Source organism: Rhamphochromis sp. 'chilingali' (assembly GCF_963969265.1).
Source record: "Rhamphochromis sp. 'chilingali' genome assembly, chromosome: 20".
Lineage (NCBI taxonomy): Eukaryota > Metazoa > Chordata > Actinopteri > Cichliformes > Cichlidae > Rhamphochromis > Rhamphochromis sp. 'chilingali'.
The window spans coordinates 1,594,054-1,614,018 of NC_137947.1; the positions used below are offsets into that span (position 1 = coordinate 1,594,054).

Consider the following 19,965-nt stretch of genomic DNA (forward strand, 5'->3'; position numbering starts at 1 on the left):
GCATGGTAAGGAGCTTTCTTGTCTTTATGTCAGTGGCTTCTATCTCCTCCTTTGGCCAGCCTATTACCCCAGCAGGGTACCTGATCACGGGCAGGGCGTAGGTGTTGATGGCCCGGATCTTGTTCTTACCATTCAGCTGACTCCTCAGGACTTGCCTGACCCTCTGCAGGTACTTGGTGGTTGCAGCTTTTCTAGCGGCCTCTTCATGGTTCCCATTCGCCTGTGGGATCCCCAAGTACTTGTAACTGTCCTCTATGTCTGCAATGTTGCCTTCAGGTCCACTGATGATGCCATAGCCCTGACACTACACACTACACACTGCCCTGTCACACCTGGAGAAGAGAGACACGTATGTGAGGATGCTGTTTGTAGATTACAGCTCAGCATTCAATACCATCGTTCCCTCGAAGCTGGACAGGAAACTGCAGGATCTAGGACTGAGCAGCTCCCTCTGCAGCTGGATCCTTAGCTTCCTGTCTGACAGACGCCAGGTGGTCAGACTGGGCAGCATCACCTCATCCCCCATCACACTGAACACTGGTGCTCCACAGGGGTGTGTACTGAGCCCTCTCCTGTACTCACTCTACACCTACGACTGCACAGCCACTAACAGCTCCAACATCATTGTGAAGTTTGCGGACGACACTACAGTGGTGGGTCTTATCACCAATGGTGATGAGACGGCTTACAGGGAGGAGGTCAGCGCCCTGACCCACTGGTGTCAAGACAACCATCTCACCCTCAACGTCGCAAAGACAAAGGAGTTGATAGTGGACTTCCGGAGGTGCAGAGAAGTACACACCCCCATCACCATCAACGGCGCTGCTGTGGAGAGAGTGAGCAGCTTCCGGTTCCTTGGCGTACACCTGGCTGAGGATCTTACGTGGTCAGTACACACAAACAAAACAGTGAAGAAGGCGCAGCAGCGCCTCTTCTTTCTCAGGAGACTGAAAAGATTCGGCATGAGCCCCCGCATCCTCAGGACCTTCTATCGCTGTGCCATTGAGAGCATCCTCACTGGATGCATCACCACCTGGTATGGCAACAGCACCGCCTACAACTGCAAAGCTCTCCAGCGAGTAGTGCGGTGCTCTGAACGGATAATTGGAGGTGAGCTTCCCTCCCTCCAAGACATCTACAGGAAGCGGTGCCTGAGGAAAGCGGGGAGGATCATCAAGGACTCCAGTCACCCCAGCCATAAACTGTTCAGACTGCTTCCATCAGGAAGGAGGTTCTGCAGCATCCGGTCCCGTACCAGCAGACTGAGAGACAGCTTTTTCCATCAGGCCATCAGACTGCTGAACACGTCATAGACACCTCAGCTTCACTACTGGAACTTCAACATTATGCACTCCACACTGTATATAAATGCCACTTGTTTTGCACATATTCAACTCTGTATATTTTATATATTTTATTATTATTATTATTATTATTATTATTTTATTTTATTTTTTTACTATTTAATTTGTAAAAATGTGTATACACACACACACACACACACACACGTAGGAAAATATTTAGTATACACATCCAGAAATGCATACACTATTATATATTGTACATATATTTATTAGTTTCAGGTTGGCCATTCTTGTATTTTGCTCGTTTGTGTTGTTGTGTTTGCACATCTCTGTTGCTTGTGGGGCTCGCACACAAGAATTTCACTCGCATGTGCTGTGCCAGTGTGCCTGCACATGTGATGTGACAATAAAAAGTGATTTGATTTGATTTGATTTGGTAGTTCAATCCCCTCAGTTCTGACAACCTTCCCTCTCTTTGTTACCATCCGACTACACTTCTCCAGTCCGAACGACATTCCAATGTCATTGCTGTATAGCCTGGTAGTGTGGATCAGTGAATCGATGTCTCGTTCACTCTTGGCATACAGCTTGATGTCATCCATGTACAGGAGGTGGCTGACAACTGCTCCGTTCCGTAGTCGGTATCCGTAGCCAGTCTTGTTAATGATCTCACTGAGGGGGTTCAGACCTATGCAGAACAGCAGTGGGGACAGAGCATCTCCTTGGTAGATCCCGCACTTGATGGTGATTTGTGCTATGGGCTTGGAGTTGGCCTCTAGTGTTGTACACCACATCCCCATTGAGTTCCTGATGAAGGCTCTTAGGGTCCTGTTGATCTTGTACAATTCTAAGCATTCCAGTATCCAGCTGTGGGGCATTGAGTCATAGGCCTTCTTGTAATCAATCCAGGCAGTGCACAGGTTGGTCAGTCTGGTCTTGCAGTCTCGGCTGACTGTTCTGTCTACCAGTAGCTGGTGTTTTGCGCCTCTGGTATTCTTGCCAATCCCTTTCTGTGCCCCGCTCACATGAGATTAAGCCAATGTTGACTTTTAGCTTACAGAGACTGAAAGAAGATGAGAAAATGTGATTTAAAAAAGGGACAACTTGGTTTTTTTTTTTGAGTGTGATGACCCATGTGCCTGTTCATCTTAACCGATATGATGCCTGACAGGAGCTTCCATGTAGTACTGAGGCAGGTTATTGGTCGGTAGTTGGAGGGGACAGGTCCCTTCTTGGGGTCCTTGGGGATCAGGACCGTTCGACCTTCGGTTAGCCATTCTGGGTGTCTCTCGTTAACTAGCAGCTGGTTCATTTGTGCTGCCAGACGCTCGTGGAGTGCACTCAAAAGCCTGCCATCCATGGATTCTGTCAGTGTTTTGATCTGTTCACCATCAACATTGCGTGCAGCAGCAACCACAGCCTCCCAGACACTGTTCAGAGAGGTGTACTGTTTTCCCTCCTTGTAAATCTCACATTTGATGATGGACCACAGGTTCTCAATGGGGTCCAGATCAGGTGACCAAGGTGGCCATGTCATTAGGTTTTCTTCTTTTATACCCTTTCTTGCCAGCCACGCTGTGGAGTACTTGGACGCGTGTGATGGAGCATTGTCCTGCATGAAAATCATGTTTTTCTTGAAGGATGCAGACTTCTTCCTGTACCACTGCTTGAAGAAGGTGTCTTCCAGAAACTGGCAGTAGGACTGGGAGTTGAGCTTGACTCCATCCTCAACCCGAAAAGGCCCCACAAGCTCATCTTTGATGATACCAGCCCAAACCAGTACTCCACCTCCACCTTGCTGGCGTCTGAGTCGGACTGGAGCTCTCTGCCCTTTACCAATCCAGCCACGGGCCCATCCATCTGGCCCATCAAGACTCGCTCTCATTTCATCAGTCCATAAAACCTTAGAAAAACCAGTCTTGAGATATTTCTTGGCCCAGTCTTGACGTTTCAGCTTGTGTGTCTTGTTCAGTGGTGGTCGTCTTTCAGCCTTTCTTACCTTGGCCATGTCTCTGAGTATTGCACACCTAGAGCTGGGCGATATGAGATTTTTTTCATATCACGATATGTTTTTTTCATTTCAGGCGATAACGATATCTCTCACGATATAAGCCAAATAACTATATTTGTAAGATTTAAATGTGCCGTTGCTCACAAGTAAAATGTGAAATAATCAGCAGCTTGTTTTTATTTAAATATTTATTTCCCATAATAAGTTCAACAGGGTAGATGTACTTAAGGAACATGAGACTTTTTCAGATAAAGGCAAATATTGCAAACTACACAAAAGGCAGCCGCTAAAGCGTTTAAGTTTCAAAATAGAACAAATGAAACAGACTAAATTGTCAATTCCACTTAGAAACAAAGTATTAATTCTAAAAATAAATCTTAGTTCGTTTTACAGAAGAACAGACAAAACTGACTAACCTTTGTCAATATCAAATAAACTGAGAACTAAAAGGAAATTCTCAATCTCTCCTTGTTGTATAGCTTAGCTTTTCAAACAGTTTTAACAGTTACTTTAGTCTGACAAAAGCCGAATGACGAATTAGCGCTTCCAGTCAGAGACTGAGGCTACGTCCACACGTACACGGGTATTTTTGAAATATTATGTATGTTAGCTAACTGCGCTAACATACTAGTTCCCACCCATGTAATTGAGCATTGCATGGCACATCCAACATACTGTTTTACTTTAGTCCATGACTCGCTTACCTTCAGGGTCATACGTCACATGAAAACCAAAATAATTCCAAACGCCAGATCTGAATGAGGGTGGGGGAGGTGCCCTGCGCTCTTCCTTCTGACGATGCTGTCTGTGTTGAGCGCTCAGTGGATCTGCGCTCGACAGTGCAGCCTAGGCGGAGTAGTCGAACGCAGATTCACTGAGCGCTCAACACAGACAGCATCGTCAGAAGGAAAGTTGATAAAATAAATTACAAATGTTGTATTGTTCGATACATATGCGTACCGAACCGAAAGCACTGTATCGAACGGTTCAATATCGATACGAATATCGTTGCACCCCTAATAAATATACACACACTCACACTCACACTCACTCTCTCACTCACTCACTCACTCACTCACTCACTCACAGATCAGTGCTGTCGCTCTCTATAAACAGTTCGCACGATTGCAAAGTGAAGGCAAAAACCAAGCGCAAATTCAAACGTGATTTCAATATGTCACATATTGACAGTGGCTCACCGATGCCAATGACATAATTACCCAGCTACATTTCTGAAAGAATGCAAAAGCATTGACATATATTTTTCCTTCCTACAATAGCCCGACGGGCAGGGAAGAGATAGATTTTGGTAGCCCGACTGAAAAAAATCGCTAGCTCCGGGACGTCGGGCTAGCTCAGAGACCAAAAACAGGAGGCTTTGGGGGAAAAAAAGGTCGCCAAATTCTTTGCTTCTAGTTTTGACTTTTTCCTATACCTCAGCTGATGTGGAGATTTTGTCTGAAGAAGAATATTGTTGTTCAAAAGAATATTGCAGCGGCACTCACACCGTAAGTACTGGTATAAATGATATGGAGCTGTGGTAATGTCATGGTCGCCGTGTGAAGCAGAAGTATTGGAATGGCCAATCTGCCTGCAGTGATCTCTATTTTTGTTGATGGAGACAATATGTGGTACAACCACTGTGTGGGACAGTTTTGCTTGTACTGTTGTTGGTCTGTCATCCAGATGGAGAACAGTGAAACTATAACATAAAAAGTGCTCAAGTGGATCCAACTGTTTAAAAACAATAATTGTCCACTGCAGTAGACATTTTTTGTGCTTTTCCCTTCCTTGTTCCAGCTGTCCCTAATCACGTCCAGTGATTTGCAGTTAGGGTTTTGGAGGACAGCACAAAAGCTCATGTGCAGTGACTGAAAACCTCTCTTTAGCCCCTTGTCTGAACAGAAATGTATACATTGATGAAAAAGTTTGCAGAAGCAGAAATTTTGCTTGAGGAGCTCTGATTTGCAGATTCACAACCCTGTTGATGAAACTCTGAAGTAATCAGTTTGTGGAAATTTACCATTCTTCTTGCATCTGATAAATTGCTTGCTACCAACAGTGAATGGCAATAAAATATCAACTGCATTGATTTTAATGGACACGTAAGTTGGTTCCAGCATGTTTTGCATATAATGCATTAGTGACATATAAACAGCCTTCAGACATTCACATTATGTGGTGTGTGTCCTCTGTCTCTGTCCTAGCTAAACCTGGTGGCCGTGTCAGGTGTCAGTACTTTCCCGCAGTGGACAAGGTGCTCTTCGTGGACGACTATGCAGTTGGATGCAGGAAGGACCTGAATGGCATCCTGCTCCTGGACACAGCCCTCCAGCCACCAGTGGCAAAACCTGAGGATATGGTTCAGCTAGAGCTACCGGTCACAGAGGTGAGAGAACATATTTGCCCTTCAATTCACTGTGTACATGGACATCTGGTCTCTGTTTCAGAAAGTTAGGTGGAAACTGAGTAGCTTAAGCCTGAGATTAAACTTTGGGTTTTCTGTTACAGAAACTAACCAATTTCTGTAACTGTAATGGCTCAGTTACCATGGTTGCAGACTCTAACCTTACTTGCTCGATGAGAGTTTTTTTTTTTTTTTTGTTTTTTTTCTTCAATTGAGTTTTTGTCTGACTCCTCCCCTCCTGCTGCATTTGAAGCACTTGTCTGACTCTTTCATTTCCTCATTCACAGAGTGCGTAATGAAGCTCACATCGGATAATGTTTGCAGAAGTTTTACATTTTAAAAAAACCCTGAAATCCCACTTGGGTATTATTTTGTTACCCATTTCTTATATTTACCATTTATATTGATCAGTTTTATAACTAATCAGGACTGGACAGATTTATTATCAGCTCAGAATAACATGTATTGCCTGTGATTCTGTAACTGTGGAAAGTAAGGCATCTGTCAAGTTGTCAGCCTCTTCCCTTGCACTGAAACAATCACTTTAAAAAATAAATAAAATGGTTATTCTTCCTGTTGTGATTGGCCATGCTGCAAAGAACATTCCAATCATAACTGTGATCATGTTGGATATTATTGGAATATTTCTCAGTGAATATGATCCAATAAAGTTATAGAAATGCACTCATTAAATGCTGTCAAGCAACTTTTGGAAATGCAATACAATTTTAAACTTTGAGCCTTGACATCTTTTTCACACCAAATCACCTTAATTGTTACTATGGATGCAGATTGTAATTTAATTTACAAAGGTCAATGTCCATAAACTCTGTTAATTACATGTAAAGACAAATCTTTCAAGCCTGTTGGTTTAATTTGTAATGTCCTTGGGATTTCCATACACCTGTAGCCATACTTCAGTATATAAGTGAGGTTTATTTTTAACACACCTTTCACAATTAAGGTCACAGAGTGCCTTACACCAAGATGCAAACACTAAAACAGACCCATGAACAACACAAGGTCATACACATAATTGGCCTAATGCTTTTCTGAATAGGAAGAGGTATTTTTAGAGGTTGCCTCAGAATAAGTCGAACAAGGAATGAGGAACACTGATTCCAGAGTTTTGGACCCACTTGCTAAAGACCTCTGTGTAAAAACTTTTTAAAATGACTATGAGGTATCAACCATAATCTCAAATGTGAAGACCGAAGAGACTGGTTAGAAGAGCTGGTTCATATAAGCTCTGAGATATACTGGGGTGATTAACATGTTTTTACTTAGCAGTGTTCCTTAGAGGGAAAAATTTAGGAATTAATCTGTTTCTGACATGACATTCCAGGAAAACACTACAGGAATAGAACATGCAAGCTAGTTTTAGAGGAGGAGCTTTCTTTGACACTTCGGATGATAAGAGTCTCTGTTTTGTCATAATTTACATAAGGAAAAGGAGCATTTAACCCAGACTTGATAGCAGTCAGACAGGTTTGTGGATCAGAAAGTTTGTTAGGTCAGAAAGAACAGGGCAGCTGGATATCATCTGCATAAAAATCGTAACATGCGTTTTTCATATTGATGATTATCTGTCCAAGAGGCAACATTAACAAGGTAAATGTTACAGGTCCCAAATCTGATCCTATGAAACACCACAGGATAAGGCGGCAGAAAGAGAAATTAAATCTTGAAAGTCCTGAAATGAAATACTCTGTTATACAGATATAATTTTAGCTGTTAGCATAATTACAGCAAATAAAGTTGTTAAAGATTTCACTTTACTGTAGGGTTGGTGGGTGATGAAGTTCCAACCAAAGTTTTGCAGGAGAGCGGCAGTTTAATGGGGGACGTGTGCAGTGTCGTGAAGAATGCTTACGCACAGTGCGCAACTGTGTTTTTGGACCAAAAGGGGGTATTGTTGGTTGACTTTCTACCTGTTGGGACCACAATAAATGCTGACAGGTACTGTGAAACACTGGAAGAACTCAGAAAGGCATTTCAGAACCGGAGAAGAGAATGCTGAGCAAGGGCGTAAGCATTCTCCACGACACTGCGCGTCCACACATCGCCCGTCAAACTGTCGCTCACCTGCATTAGTTTGGTTGGAACTTCATCACCCACCCACCCTACAGTCTGGACTTTGCACACAGTGACTACGACCTGTTCCCAAAGTTGAAAGAACATTTGTCCGAAAGGCGATTCTGCAGCGTCGGCGAGCAACTATGACATGGGCATTGTAAAACTGCCACAGTGTCTACAAAAATGCATTGACCGAAATGGCGATTATGTAGGAAAATAAGTCTTCAAGCTTTAAAATGATGTAAATATTCTAGAAAATAAACGGTTATTTGTATTTCTAAAACAATAGGACACCTTATTTTGGGATTGCCCTTGTACTTCTAAAAGTCCGCTTGAAGGCTGCTGGCTGGACACGTGTAGTTAGTGCAGTGTAATGTGAATTCTCTGTGCATGAGTCCGCACAGTCCCAAAAGTGGCTGGCACAAGGATGTCCACATGGACCTTTGCGCTCACTGTCCAGTGATGAACCTAGCAAACCCACTTACACTGTTCGGGAGTACACTAGCAATATGATAGCCTGATGTGGGGTTTGTGTGTTCTTTTGGTCTCACACTTTTGTGTGAAAAGTTCACGTGAATGAACTGCTACACTATCCACCCAGTAGTACACAGAATATTTAATTTAAGAAAGTGTAATACATGTGCACATGATCCAAATCTGTAAGAAACTCTTGGATCTGTTTGTCACAATTTAGATATAATTGTTTGTTTGTCTTTAAAAAAAAAATTGACAGTTTTTATCTTTCATAAATTGTAGGGTAATAGGTTGGTTTGTGTAATGGTTTGATATGCAGTTTGTAATTATGACTCAGTCCACATTATGGCATCAAATGGCAGGAACAACCTAGGAATCCATTAATTATAGTGGGAGAACTAATGCCTAATTCAGCAAAAGGGTAACAAACCACAAGCAGCAATACGGTGACCCCAGATCATCGTAACTAAGTGGAGCCACAGCCACAAAGCAGATGACAGTATAGTGAATTGTTCTAGTTTTGCATCACAAAGCTTAAAACACAGGACTGCAGAGACAATACAAATGTCCTCAAACTGAGGTTGTAGCTTTTTTTTTTTTTACTGAATATGTAAGTGTTAAATCTAATATGTGTTTGTGTCTGTTCAGGCCCAGCAGATACTGTCAGCCTGCCAGGAAAAGATTGATGTGTCAAACACTGAGGGTTACGAACTTTTTATCACCCAGCTGAAAGAAGGCCTGAAGAATACCTCACATGAGACAGCAGCTAATCACAAAGTGGCGAAGGTGAGTTTAATTTAAAAAAAACCTTTTGTTTTCTAACTGTATGTCTCTGAGCTTCTGTACTGGAATTACTGTTCGGAAACTGTTCTTGAAGTATACTGAGAGATGTGCAGGAAATGTGATTTTATCGTGGTGGAAGCAAAACAGCAAAAGTATGAGGGAATTCATGACAGCGTTTATCAAATGTGAAGCATAGTTTTGATGTTCTTTGACTGTTGGTTCAGTCAATTTTGGTTAGAGAGAGACAAAACCTGCAGTTTCAGAATCTAGAACAAAAAAAAGATGTAAACACAAAGCGTGGCCCCGCCGACGCATCAGAAGCTGTCGGCTTTCAGCCCTGGCGTGTCTGTGGACGTGCCAACTGGTGAGAAAGCCGACATCTCACTAATTCTGATACGTCGGTGGGTCCACGGTTTACGTTTATGTCTTTGTGTGGAATCCGTTTACCTGCTCTCATTTACTGTTTTAGTTGTTTGGTTGTTGTTGAAATAGTTTTGTGAACTTTAACCTGAGATTCTGGCATTTCTGGCAAAGTACATTTATATTTAAAAATTTATTCAGGAATAAAGTGATGAATCCATATTACTTATTCAAGTTACTGATCTCTCTCTATCTATCCGCCAGCACTTTCAAACATGCACACAAAAGGCTACAGGAGTATCTGGACAACGGCCAATCAGAGAGGTCCCACCCCTGACTATCTATGATTGGTTTAGACCATGATATGGGTGTAATTGTGTGGTCAACAACAAAAACATGAGTTGCGGAGACTCTTTTTGTTTTTGTTTTTTACTCAAACTGCTGGTCGGTGCAACCTATAATTTTTTTTATTTTATTTTTTTTGTCGCACCATTAAGAAATTAAGTCGCATACATATGCAGTGTGCTGGGAACGTCTAGCAGAGGCCCCAGTCCGCGAGATCTTCAACGCACACCTCCGGCAGAGCTTCAACAGCATTCCGAGGGAGACTGGGGACATTGAGTCCGAATGGACCATGTTCAGCGTCTCCATTGCCGAAGCTGCTGCATTGAGCTGCGGCCGCAAGGTGGTTGGTGCCTGCCGTGGTGGTAATCCCCGAACCAAATGGTGGACACCAGAGGTGAAGGGAGCCACCAGGCTGAAGAAGGAGTCCTATCGGGCTTGGTTAGCCTGTGGGACCCCGGAGGCAGCCGACGGGTATCGACAGGCCAAGCGGAATGCGGCTCGGGCAGTGGCTGAAGCAAAAACTCGGGTGTGGGAGGAGTTCGGAGAGGCCATGGAAAAAGACTTTCGGACTGCCTCGAAGAGATTCTGGCAAACCGTCAGACGTCTCAGGAGGGGAAAGCGGTGCTCTACCTGCACTGTGTATAGTGCTGGCGGAGCGCTGCTGACGTCGACTGAGAAAATAGTCAGGCGGTGGAAGGAATACTTCGAGGACCTCCTTAATCCCACTGACACGTCTTCCGAGGAGGAAGCAGAGTCTGGGGATGAGGGGAATGACCCGCCAATTTCCGGGGGCGAGGTCACTGAGGCAGTTAAACAACTCCTTGGTGGCAGAGCCCCTGGTGTTGATGAGGTCCGCCCCGAGTTCCTGAAGGCTCTGGACGTTGTAGGGCTGTCCTGGTTGACACGCCTCTGCAATGTTGCGTGGAGATCAGGGGCAGTACCTGTGGACTGGCAGACCGGGGTGGTGGTCCCCATCTTTAAGAAAGGGGACCGGAGGGTGTGTTCCAACTACAGGGGGATCACACTCCTCAGCCTCCCTGGGAAAGTCTATGCCAGGGTGCTGGAAAGGAGAGTTCGTCCATTAGTCGAACCTCGGATACAGGAGGAACAATGCGGTTTTCGTCCTGGTCGCGGAACACTGGACCAGCCCTTTATCCTCTCCAGGATACTTGAGGGTGCATGGGAGTTTGCCCAACCAGTCTACATGTGTTTTGTGGACTTGGAGAAGGCATTCGACCGTGTCCCTCGGGGTGTCCTGTGGGAGGTGTTGCGGGAATATGGGGTGTCTGGCCCATTGCTACGGGCCATTCGATCCCTATACAACCGTTGCAAGAGCTTGGTTCGCATTGCCGGCAATAAGTCGGGCTCGTTCCTGGTGGGTGATGGGCTCCGCCAGGGCTGCCCTTTGTCTCCGGTTCTGTTCATAATTTTTATGGACAGGATTTCTAGGCGCAGCCAAGTGGCGGAGGGCTTTCGCTTTGGTGGCCTCAGAATCTCATCTCTGATTTTTGCAGATGATGTGGTTCTGTTGGCTTCATCGGGTGAGGGCCTCCAGCTCGCACTGGAACGGTTCGCAGCCGAGTGCGAAGCAGCGGGAATGAGGATCAGCACCTCCAAATCTGAGGCCATGGTTCTCAGCCGGAAAAGGGTGGAGTGCCCACTCCGGGTCGGGGATGAGTTCCTGCCCCAAGTGGAGGAGTTCAAGTATCTCGGGGTCTTGTTCGCGAGTGATGGGAGAAGGGAGCCGGAGATCGACAGACGGATTGGGGCTGCAGCTGCAGTAATGCGGACGCTGCACCGGTCCGTCGTGGTGAAGAGGGAGCTGAGTGTAAAAGCGAAGCTCTCAATTTACCGGTTGATCTACGTCCCTACCCTCACCTATGGCCACGAGCTGTGGGTAGTGACCGAAAGAACGAGATCGCGGATACAAGCGGCAGAAATGAGCTTCCTCCGAAGGGTGGCTGGCCTCTCCCTTAGAGATAGGGTGAGAAGTTCGGCCATCCGGGAGGGGCTCAGGGTAGTAGGGGCTGAGGTGGTTCGGGCATCTGACAAGGATGCCCCCTGGGCGCCTCCTGGGTGAGGTGTTCCAGGCATGTCCCACCGGGAGGAGGCCCCGGGGCAGACCCAGGACACGCTGGAGAGATTATATCTCTCGGCTGGCCTGGGAACGCCTTGGTATTCCCCCGGATAAGCTGGAGGAGGTGGCTGGGGAGAGGGAGGTCTGGGCCTCTTTGCTTAGGCTGCTGCCCCCGCGACCCGGCCCCGGACAAAGCGGATGAAGATGGATGGATGGATGGACATATGCAGCCAAATTGGTCGCACTCTAGAGCCCTGCATATAGATAGTCTTCTCACAAAACCCTACTTTTGTATTTATTTTTATATTTTGGTGCCAAAAGCAAATATTACTCGTGATTCAAGGAGTTATTTACACCTGGGTCTGTCTAATGGATATGGTATGTTAAAAGGTCCTGTTCACACCATGTAGTGCTTTCCAAAATCAGTACTTGGTTTTTGTTAACTGTTACTGTGTGTACACAATGTGTCACTGTAATCCTGGAACACTGAGCTAGTACATTGGATTTAATTGTTCTGTTGGCCAGTTTATTCCCAAATTTGGCTGCAACTGCAAATTTAGGCCATTAAGGCCAAATGTGTTGGAAGGACATTTTGAAGTGACTGTGGTTCTGTGGCCTGTCTCCCCCCCACCCTGGACCCCCACCAATTCGCATACAGTCAGAACAGGAGCACAGAGGATGCAGTCTCCATCGTGCTGCACTCTGTCCTCTCACACCTGGACAACAACAACACCCACGCCAGAATGCTGTTTATAGACTTCAGTTCAGCATTCAATACAATCCTCCCTTCACAACTCATCAGGAAGCTAACAGACCTGGGCATCAGTTCCCACATGTGTAAATGCTTACTGGACTTCCTGACCAACCGGCCCCAACGTGTCCAGCTGGATAACCACTGCTCATCTACCATCACAATGAACACTGGTGTACCACAAGGCTGTGTGATGAGCCCTTTCCTCTACTCCCTCTTCACCCATGACTGCAGACCTGCCGATGGTTCCAACGCAATCATTAAGTTTGTAGATGACACCATGGTGATTAGCCTCATCAATGACAACGATGAGGCCGCCTACAGGGAGGAGATGGATCGGCTGTGGAGCGTGTGAGCAGCTTCAAGTTCCTGGGTGTCTACATCTCCGAGGATCCCAACTGCTTCAAGCTGGAGGACTCTGAGAAAGAACCACCTGTCCTCAGACATCCTGGTGAAGTTCTACCGCTGCACCATCAAGAGCACTGTACACCGTGTACATTGTAACATACCCATAATAGACCCATATTTTTGTATCTGCTAATATATATTTTGTAATATATCTATATTATTGCTAAAGCACTTTCTGGATAGATGCAAACTGCATTTCGTTGCCTTGTACTGGTGACATGTGCAATGACAATAAAGTTGAATTCTATTCTAAGTGTTCTGTGTGTAATTTCTGCTGATAAGTTTTGTAGTAGTAGGACAGGACAAAGCAGGACAAAGCTGCTGCTACTGGCAGGTGTGCTGCTCTGCAGCACTTTTCCTTTGATGCCGTAACAATTATCTGTAAAAGAATTTTGATGATGCATGCATGCATGTATGGATGATACCTATTTGTGTGAATGTTATTCTGGATTTCATTGGAAAATCCAGGCCGCATAAGGCCGCTTGATTTTGTCCCTGTGTTTCTCTCCGTTTTTGTGTTTGTTTGTTTGTTTTGTTTTGTTTTGTTTTTAAACCCAGGACTCCCAAAAAGCAGCCAGTTCAGTTTATACTAAGATACAGCAGTGCAGAATTTTGTTTACATTACATATTGTTTATGTAACCCACTTGGTTTAATGGTAGACCATTAAATTGTCGACGCATGCCACACACTGTGTTTAGGATGTAGGTTTTCTTTATTTACAGTGATGCAGTTTACTCTTTCAGTCTGCCACGTCCGCCAGCTCCACCGTTGTCTCCAACTCCACACACCTCCAGGTGCCGGTACACTAGTGAAATAGGGGAGGCATGATTAGGCAGTGAACACCATCTGTTTTAACCAACCTCCCCTGGCAACTACCGACAGAACCCACTGCACTCCTTCCCTGCAGCCGAGCCACAGACCACACTCCGCTATAGTCTACTAAACTATTATTTTCTTTTAAATCCCCAAATGCAGCAGTGGTATATAGAAATTTAAGGATCAATGTAAACCACCAATAACATTTGAAATGGCTCATTTCAAACATGAACTTTAAACAACACTTTGAGTTTAGCACTCTGAAACATAAAACCGTAAACCCAAATAGGCCGATTGCTATCTGCTACTGCCACAGACTACTAAGAGCTGTTGCTACAGCTCCATTCTTTGTACCCATGTGCAATTTTAGGAATGCACCAAGCTCTCTATAGGTTCTCATGTGTGGCAAGAGATACTTTCCTGACAGCTCAATATTAAATTAATAACTGAGTAATATTTATTTGTATAGCACGTTTTATCAATAAAAAATTTAAATCCCAGCACTATCTGAAGCAACACTGAATACCACTGTGCACCCTGAATATAACAAAGTTTGTCAACATCTCACTACACATAGTCATCACCTCAATGCACTTATTTTTGTAGTTCAGTTTACCAAAAAGACAACGCACAATAAACAAAGTTGAGAAGATTCCTGTTTGGTTTTAGTTATTTTTATTTTTATAAAGATACTTCAACAATACGGTTGTCATGAAGTTTTTGTTTTACACACAGCTATCGTGAAGTGAAAAAGAGTGTAGGCCGAGTTGCGAATGGGACCACCAAAGTCATGGTTCTATTTTGATGCTGCTTAACTGTTGTTTTGTTTCAGATATGATTATATATAGACCCAACTCTTTCCTTTGACTATGCTCATAACTGCCTTTCCTTTCTTCCCCTATGCTTCTGATCTCAGTGGGCAACAGTGACCTTCCATCTTCCCCACCATGTGCTGAAGCTCGTGGCTAGTGCCATTGTCAGCGAGCTGAAGAAGATAAACCAGAACGTAGCTGCCTTGTCTGTGGCCTCATCCATCATGGACAGGCTCTCCTACCTCTTGTCAAGCGCCAGACCTGAGCTTGGGGTGGGCCCTGGGCGCTCTGTAGATAGGTGAGAGTAAGCTTTGTGTCACATTGTGCATATTCAGGTCATTTGCACTTGAATCAGAATAAATTTTTTAGGTATAATGAAAGTATGTTTTTGATTGAGCTTTTTAAACACAATAAAGAGTTTGTGGAGTAGTGTGTAGAGACGGTACCTTGCTCAGGGGTACTGCAGGGTTGCAAATGGTGGATTTGAACCCCTGACTTTCTGATCATGGGGCGAGTGCTCTACCTACTGAGCTATCCCTGCTCTATCTTTCAACTTAACCACTTAACTTAACCCTCTGAGACTTAAACATATGACAAAGTTTTCACACATACACTGCGTTCCAAATTACTATGCAAATTGTGTTTAAGTCTCATTAAAATTAAATAAGTTGTTTTTCAATTAAACCCATGGATGGAATAGTGTGTCAGGGCTCTTTGGATCACTGAAATCAATCTCGGACAACTAGGATCATTAGTTTGCCAGCTGAGCCCAACTAAAGGAAAAACTACTAAAGAAGGATGTTCCACATTATTAAGCAGATCAGCATTTTCAAGCAATATAGCAAGGAAAAAGGATCTCTGCTGCTGCTGAAAAGCCTGAAATAGTTGAATGCCTTGGACACGTAATGAAAACCTTAGATATTTCACGAAAGCATGATCACCATAATGTTAAGAGATTTGTGGCTGAATCAGAGCACACATGGGTTCATGCAGATAAAGGTACAATGATGAAGGTTTCTGCCAGACAAATACATCAGGGGGGCAGCTGCTAGAAGGCCATTACAAAGCAGCAAACAGATATTTGAAGCTGCTGCCGCCTCTGGAGCCCTGCGAACATCAAAGTGTAGGATCCTCCAGAGACTTGCAGTTGTGCATAAACCTTCTATTTGGCCAACCCTAACCAATGCTCACAAGCAGAAACGGCTGCAGTGGGGCCCAGAATTACTTGAAGACTAATTTTCAAACAGTCCTGTTCAATGATGAGTGCAGTGGAACCCTAGATGGTCCAGATGGATGCAGTGGATGATGCTTGGTGGATGGCCACCATGTCCCAACAAGGCTGCAACGTCAGCAAGGACGTGGTGAAGTCATGTTTTGGGTCAGAATCACGGGGAGAGAGCTGGTTGGCCCCTTTAAGGTCCCTGAAGGTGTGAAAATGACCTCTGCAAAGTATGTAGAGTTTCTGACTGACCACTTTCTTCCATGGTAGAAAGAGATGAGCTGTGCCTTCCGCAACAAAACCATCTTCATGCAAGACAATGCACCATCTCAAGTTACAAGGAATACCTCTGCATCATTGGCTGCTATCAGCCTAAAAGGAGAGAAACTCATGGTATGGCCCCCATTCTTCCCTGACCTTAATCCTATTGAGAACCTTTGAGGCATCCTCAAGCAAAAAACTATGAGGGTGAGAGGCAGTTCACATCCAAACAGCAGCTCTGGGAGGCTATTCTGACATCCTGCAAAGACATTCAAGTAGAAACTTTCCAAAAACTCACAAGTTCCATGGATGCAAGAATTGTAAAACTGCTATCAAATAAGGGGTCCTATTTTAATATGTAACTTGACCTGTTAAGATGTTTTTGTTTGAAATAGCTTTTGATTTCAGTAAAATTGATTTACTAATGCTGCCAATTCAACAAATGACCATTTTCAATTCTCTACAACCTATAAAATGTTTTGAAACTGTGTGCGTAATAACTTGGAACAGTGCATTTTAAGTTTTTTATTTTTGAAAAACGTACTGTTTTCATTGGGAGTTTTGTTCAGTAACATTTGAATTATACTCTTAACCCTCCGGCTATCCTGGGCCCTTTTTGTGCCACTTTCATGTTTTAAATGCATGCCATTTCCACTGTGTTCAGTGGAATATAACCAAATTTGCCAAAGGATAGTTTTTTTTCTGTCAATTTTAATATTTCAGTGTGAATTTCTTAAATCAGCCTAAAATGGCTGAGCAGCAAAAATCCCCACACCTCAAACCCTGGGGACCGTTTTCGGCCCATTGACTTCCATTATAAACGCTATTTTTCACTGCAGAATTATTACCGTTAACATCTGGGTGACGGCTTAGGTTTCGTTTTTGTTTTGTAGAAGAGGCCTTAGAGTTGTAATTTTTTTATTTGTCCACCAGGTGGCGCCCTTGCTCCACATTTGACCCCTGCTGGAAAACAGTGGGCTGCTTAGAGAGACCTGCGGGAAATGAAGCCTCATTTCCGGCGTGCAGCAGCGGCTTCGCCCGCTGATCGGGCGGGACCATTTTCGGCCCCTAGGACCGTGAGAGGGTGCTTTTTTTTTTTTTTAGTCAACAGGAAATGACGTATTTGTTGTCACGTGGTATCGGGCGTGTGTGCTGGAAAAAGGGGTCCCCGGTGATCGTGCCCCGGTAATCGTCGCGACTTACCCCGGCAAGATGCACTTATTTCGGCCTAGAGGAGGAGCATTTGCCGCCTGGAGACCATTTTCTGGTCCTGAAAAAAAAAAAAAAAGGCGATCGAAATGAATGTTGGTGCCAATCTTTAGTCCATCTAAAGGCCTAATTATAATAACAATTGAATATTACCTCAAATGTTTTTTTTTGGAAAATATTCAAGTTTTATGTTTTTTGGGGCAAAAAAAGCAGTGCGCTCATGTGACGAAACCGGGATATAAAGGGTTAAAATCCGCGAAATGTAATTAAAACTTGACATGAATATTTCAAGGAGAAGTAGGTCTAAAAGATTGGCTAATTTAAAGTGGAATAAAATATTAATATATAAATTTTTTATAGCACTTTTTTGGGCGTGGTCGATTAGGACCGATAGTGTGTGCATTTTATGAAATGCGCTCCTGCAAAAAAAATAAAAGTGGATCGAAATGAATTTTGGTGCCAATCTTTGGACCATCCAAAGGCCTAATTATAATAACAAACAAATATTACTTCAAATGTTTTTTTTTGGAAAATATTTAGTTTTTTTGTTTTTTGGGGCTAAAAAAACGGTGCGCTCATGTAATTAAACTGCGATTAAAAGGGTTAAAACCCCCGAAATATAATTAAAACTTTACATGAATATTTCAGGGAGAAGTAGTTTTAAAAGATTGGCTAATTTAAAGTGGAAAAAAATATGAATATATAATCTTTTTATAGCATTTTTTGGGGCGTGGCCGAAAACGGTCCCCAGGGTATTAGGTGTGATTTTTTTTTTTTAAAGGATCGCCAGAGGGTTAATGGTTGATGACTCAAACATTATGCTGACTGTCATTTGAATCGACAATTTCAGAAAATCAAAGAAAAATATAATTTGCTTAATAATTTGGAATGCGGTGTAGTGTAAACTACAACAACGATGTAGTCAAAACAGCATACCAGGTGTAATTTCAAGAATGCCTTGTATTATTCTAAAAGGTCTTGTTCTCTGCAGATCCCTGATGTACAGCGAGGCCAACAGGAGGGAAACATTCACATCGTGGCCACATGCTGGGTACAGGTGGGCTCAGCCTGATCCAATGGCACAAGCAGGGTTTTACCACCAGGTGGGTTCTGTGAGAATTCTAAACTGCCTTTACATCTGTCAGCTCTGACGAGCAATGTTATATGCACACATGTGGTTCACATGAATCACAATATTTGCAAGCACTCAAAGGGAAGATTTGCATGGTTAGTGGAAAATGTTGACATTCTACTTGACTGCAAGATTATGAAGTTAAAGGAACACACATGGACTCATCCAACCATATAACCATGTTAATTTGCTTTGTAATGCAAACTAGCTAAAGCTATGACAACTTTAAGTGCACCATTTGATAGGTTTGTAGCTCGAACCTATTCGCTGGAACGTTGAGGACAATATAATTACACAGCAAAGCAAGACACGGGTAGGCAAAGTTCTTCATGTTTCTCGTGCACGGGAGAGACCGGACAGGCGCCGTTCCTTCGCTTGACCCCAGTTGCTCTCGTCCGTTCTCCCGTAACACTGCCCTTTTATTGAGGTTACATGAATATGCATAGGTTCATTAACATATGACGTCTACATACAAACAAAGAGTACCTTGCCTGTGTGAGTGTGTGTGTGTGTGTGTGTGTGTGTGTGTGTGTGTGTGTGTGTGTGTGTGTGTGATTTGTGTGAGGTCAAGATGTGACCCTGTGAAGACTCCCCAAAGCTGGTGCCAGGCGTCTAGCAGATCTATCTAAACAAAAGGCTCTTATACTTAAAGAGATATACGTGTGTTTGCTATACCATATATCAACAAAGAGAAGATAGGACCTCTCTGATGTTCCTAGACTGTGGGTGTGCATTCTAGTGTGGAATACACACCAAGCCTTTGCAGCCTGCTAAAGATCACAGTCCTATCACTACACAATTGATTATACACCTCTAAGCATATATGGTTAAATATTTCTAAGCATAAATGACAATCAACAATACAAAACCTAACACCATTTTTATCTGTAGTGATTTCATGTTTGTTTGTTTTTTTATTAGTGCTGTCAATAGATTAAAAAAAATTAACTAACTAATCTCACAATTTTCTGTTATTAATTGCGATTAATCTCAATTACTTTATTAATAGCCTGGCTCCAATTACATTTTTTTATTCTTTATATTTTAAGTAATTATCGTTGTTCACCGAAGTCCAGTGGTCTCCGGTGAGAGCGACATTCCTTACTTGCACAAGCTTGCTGGACTGCTGAGCCCTCTGGTCCCCATACAAAGTGTGCAGTCTCGACACAATGGTTCCTCTCGAGGGCAGATTGTAACACTCATCTCCTGATGCAGCACGAATGACTTCTCTCAGTCCATCATCTTCTACTATGCTAACTGGTCGGCAGTTTTTAGCTATCCAAACAACCAAGGAATTGGTTACCTTTTCTCTCACATTTTTTGTTATTCGTCCACAAGCACCATACTCCTGAAGCGTAGACTGGCGAGGTCCCGTAGAGGTGGATTCAGTTGGGTGTTTTGCTCTCAGGTGATACGCCAGTGATGAACTGCTTCTGTGGTACTTGAATTCAGCGTTGCAAATTGTGCATCTTACTCTCGTTTTGTCCAACAAGCCATCAGGCAACTTCTTAAAGAGAAA

At 43.7% G+C, this 19,965-nt stretch overlaps 1 protein-coding gene across 3 annotated transcripts in view; it reads left to right on the top strand.

The window, feature by feature from the left end:
* birc6 (baculoviral IAP repeat containing 6) overlaps positions 1-19,965 on the top strand; it is a 132,225-nt gene that overhangs the window by 9,238 nt on the left and 103,022 nt on the right. For all 3 annotated transcript variants that reach the window (XM_080869824.1, XM_080869826.1, XM_080869825.1), the window contains exons 2-5: positions 5,523-5,704; positions 8,921-9,058; positions 14,730-14,923; positions 18,306-18,417. In XM_080869824.1, coding sequence (XP_080725950.1) covers positions 5,523-5,704; positions 8,921-9,058; positions 14,730-14,923; positions 18,306-18,417 — 626 coding nt within the window. The remainder of the gene's footprint in view (positions 1-5,522; positions 5,705-8,920; positions 9,059-14,729; positions 14,924-18,305; positions 18,418-19,965) is intronic.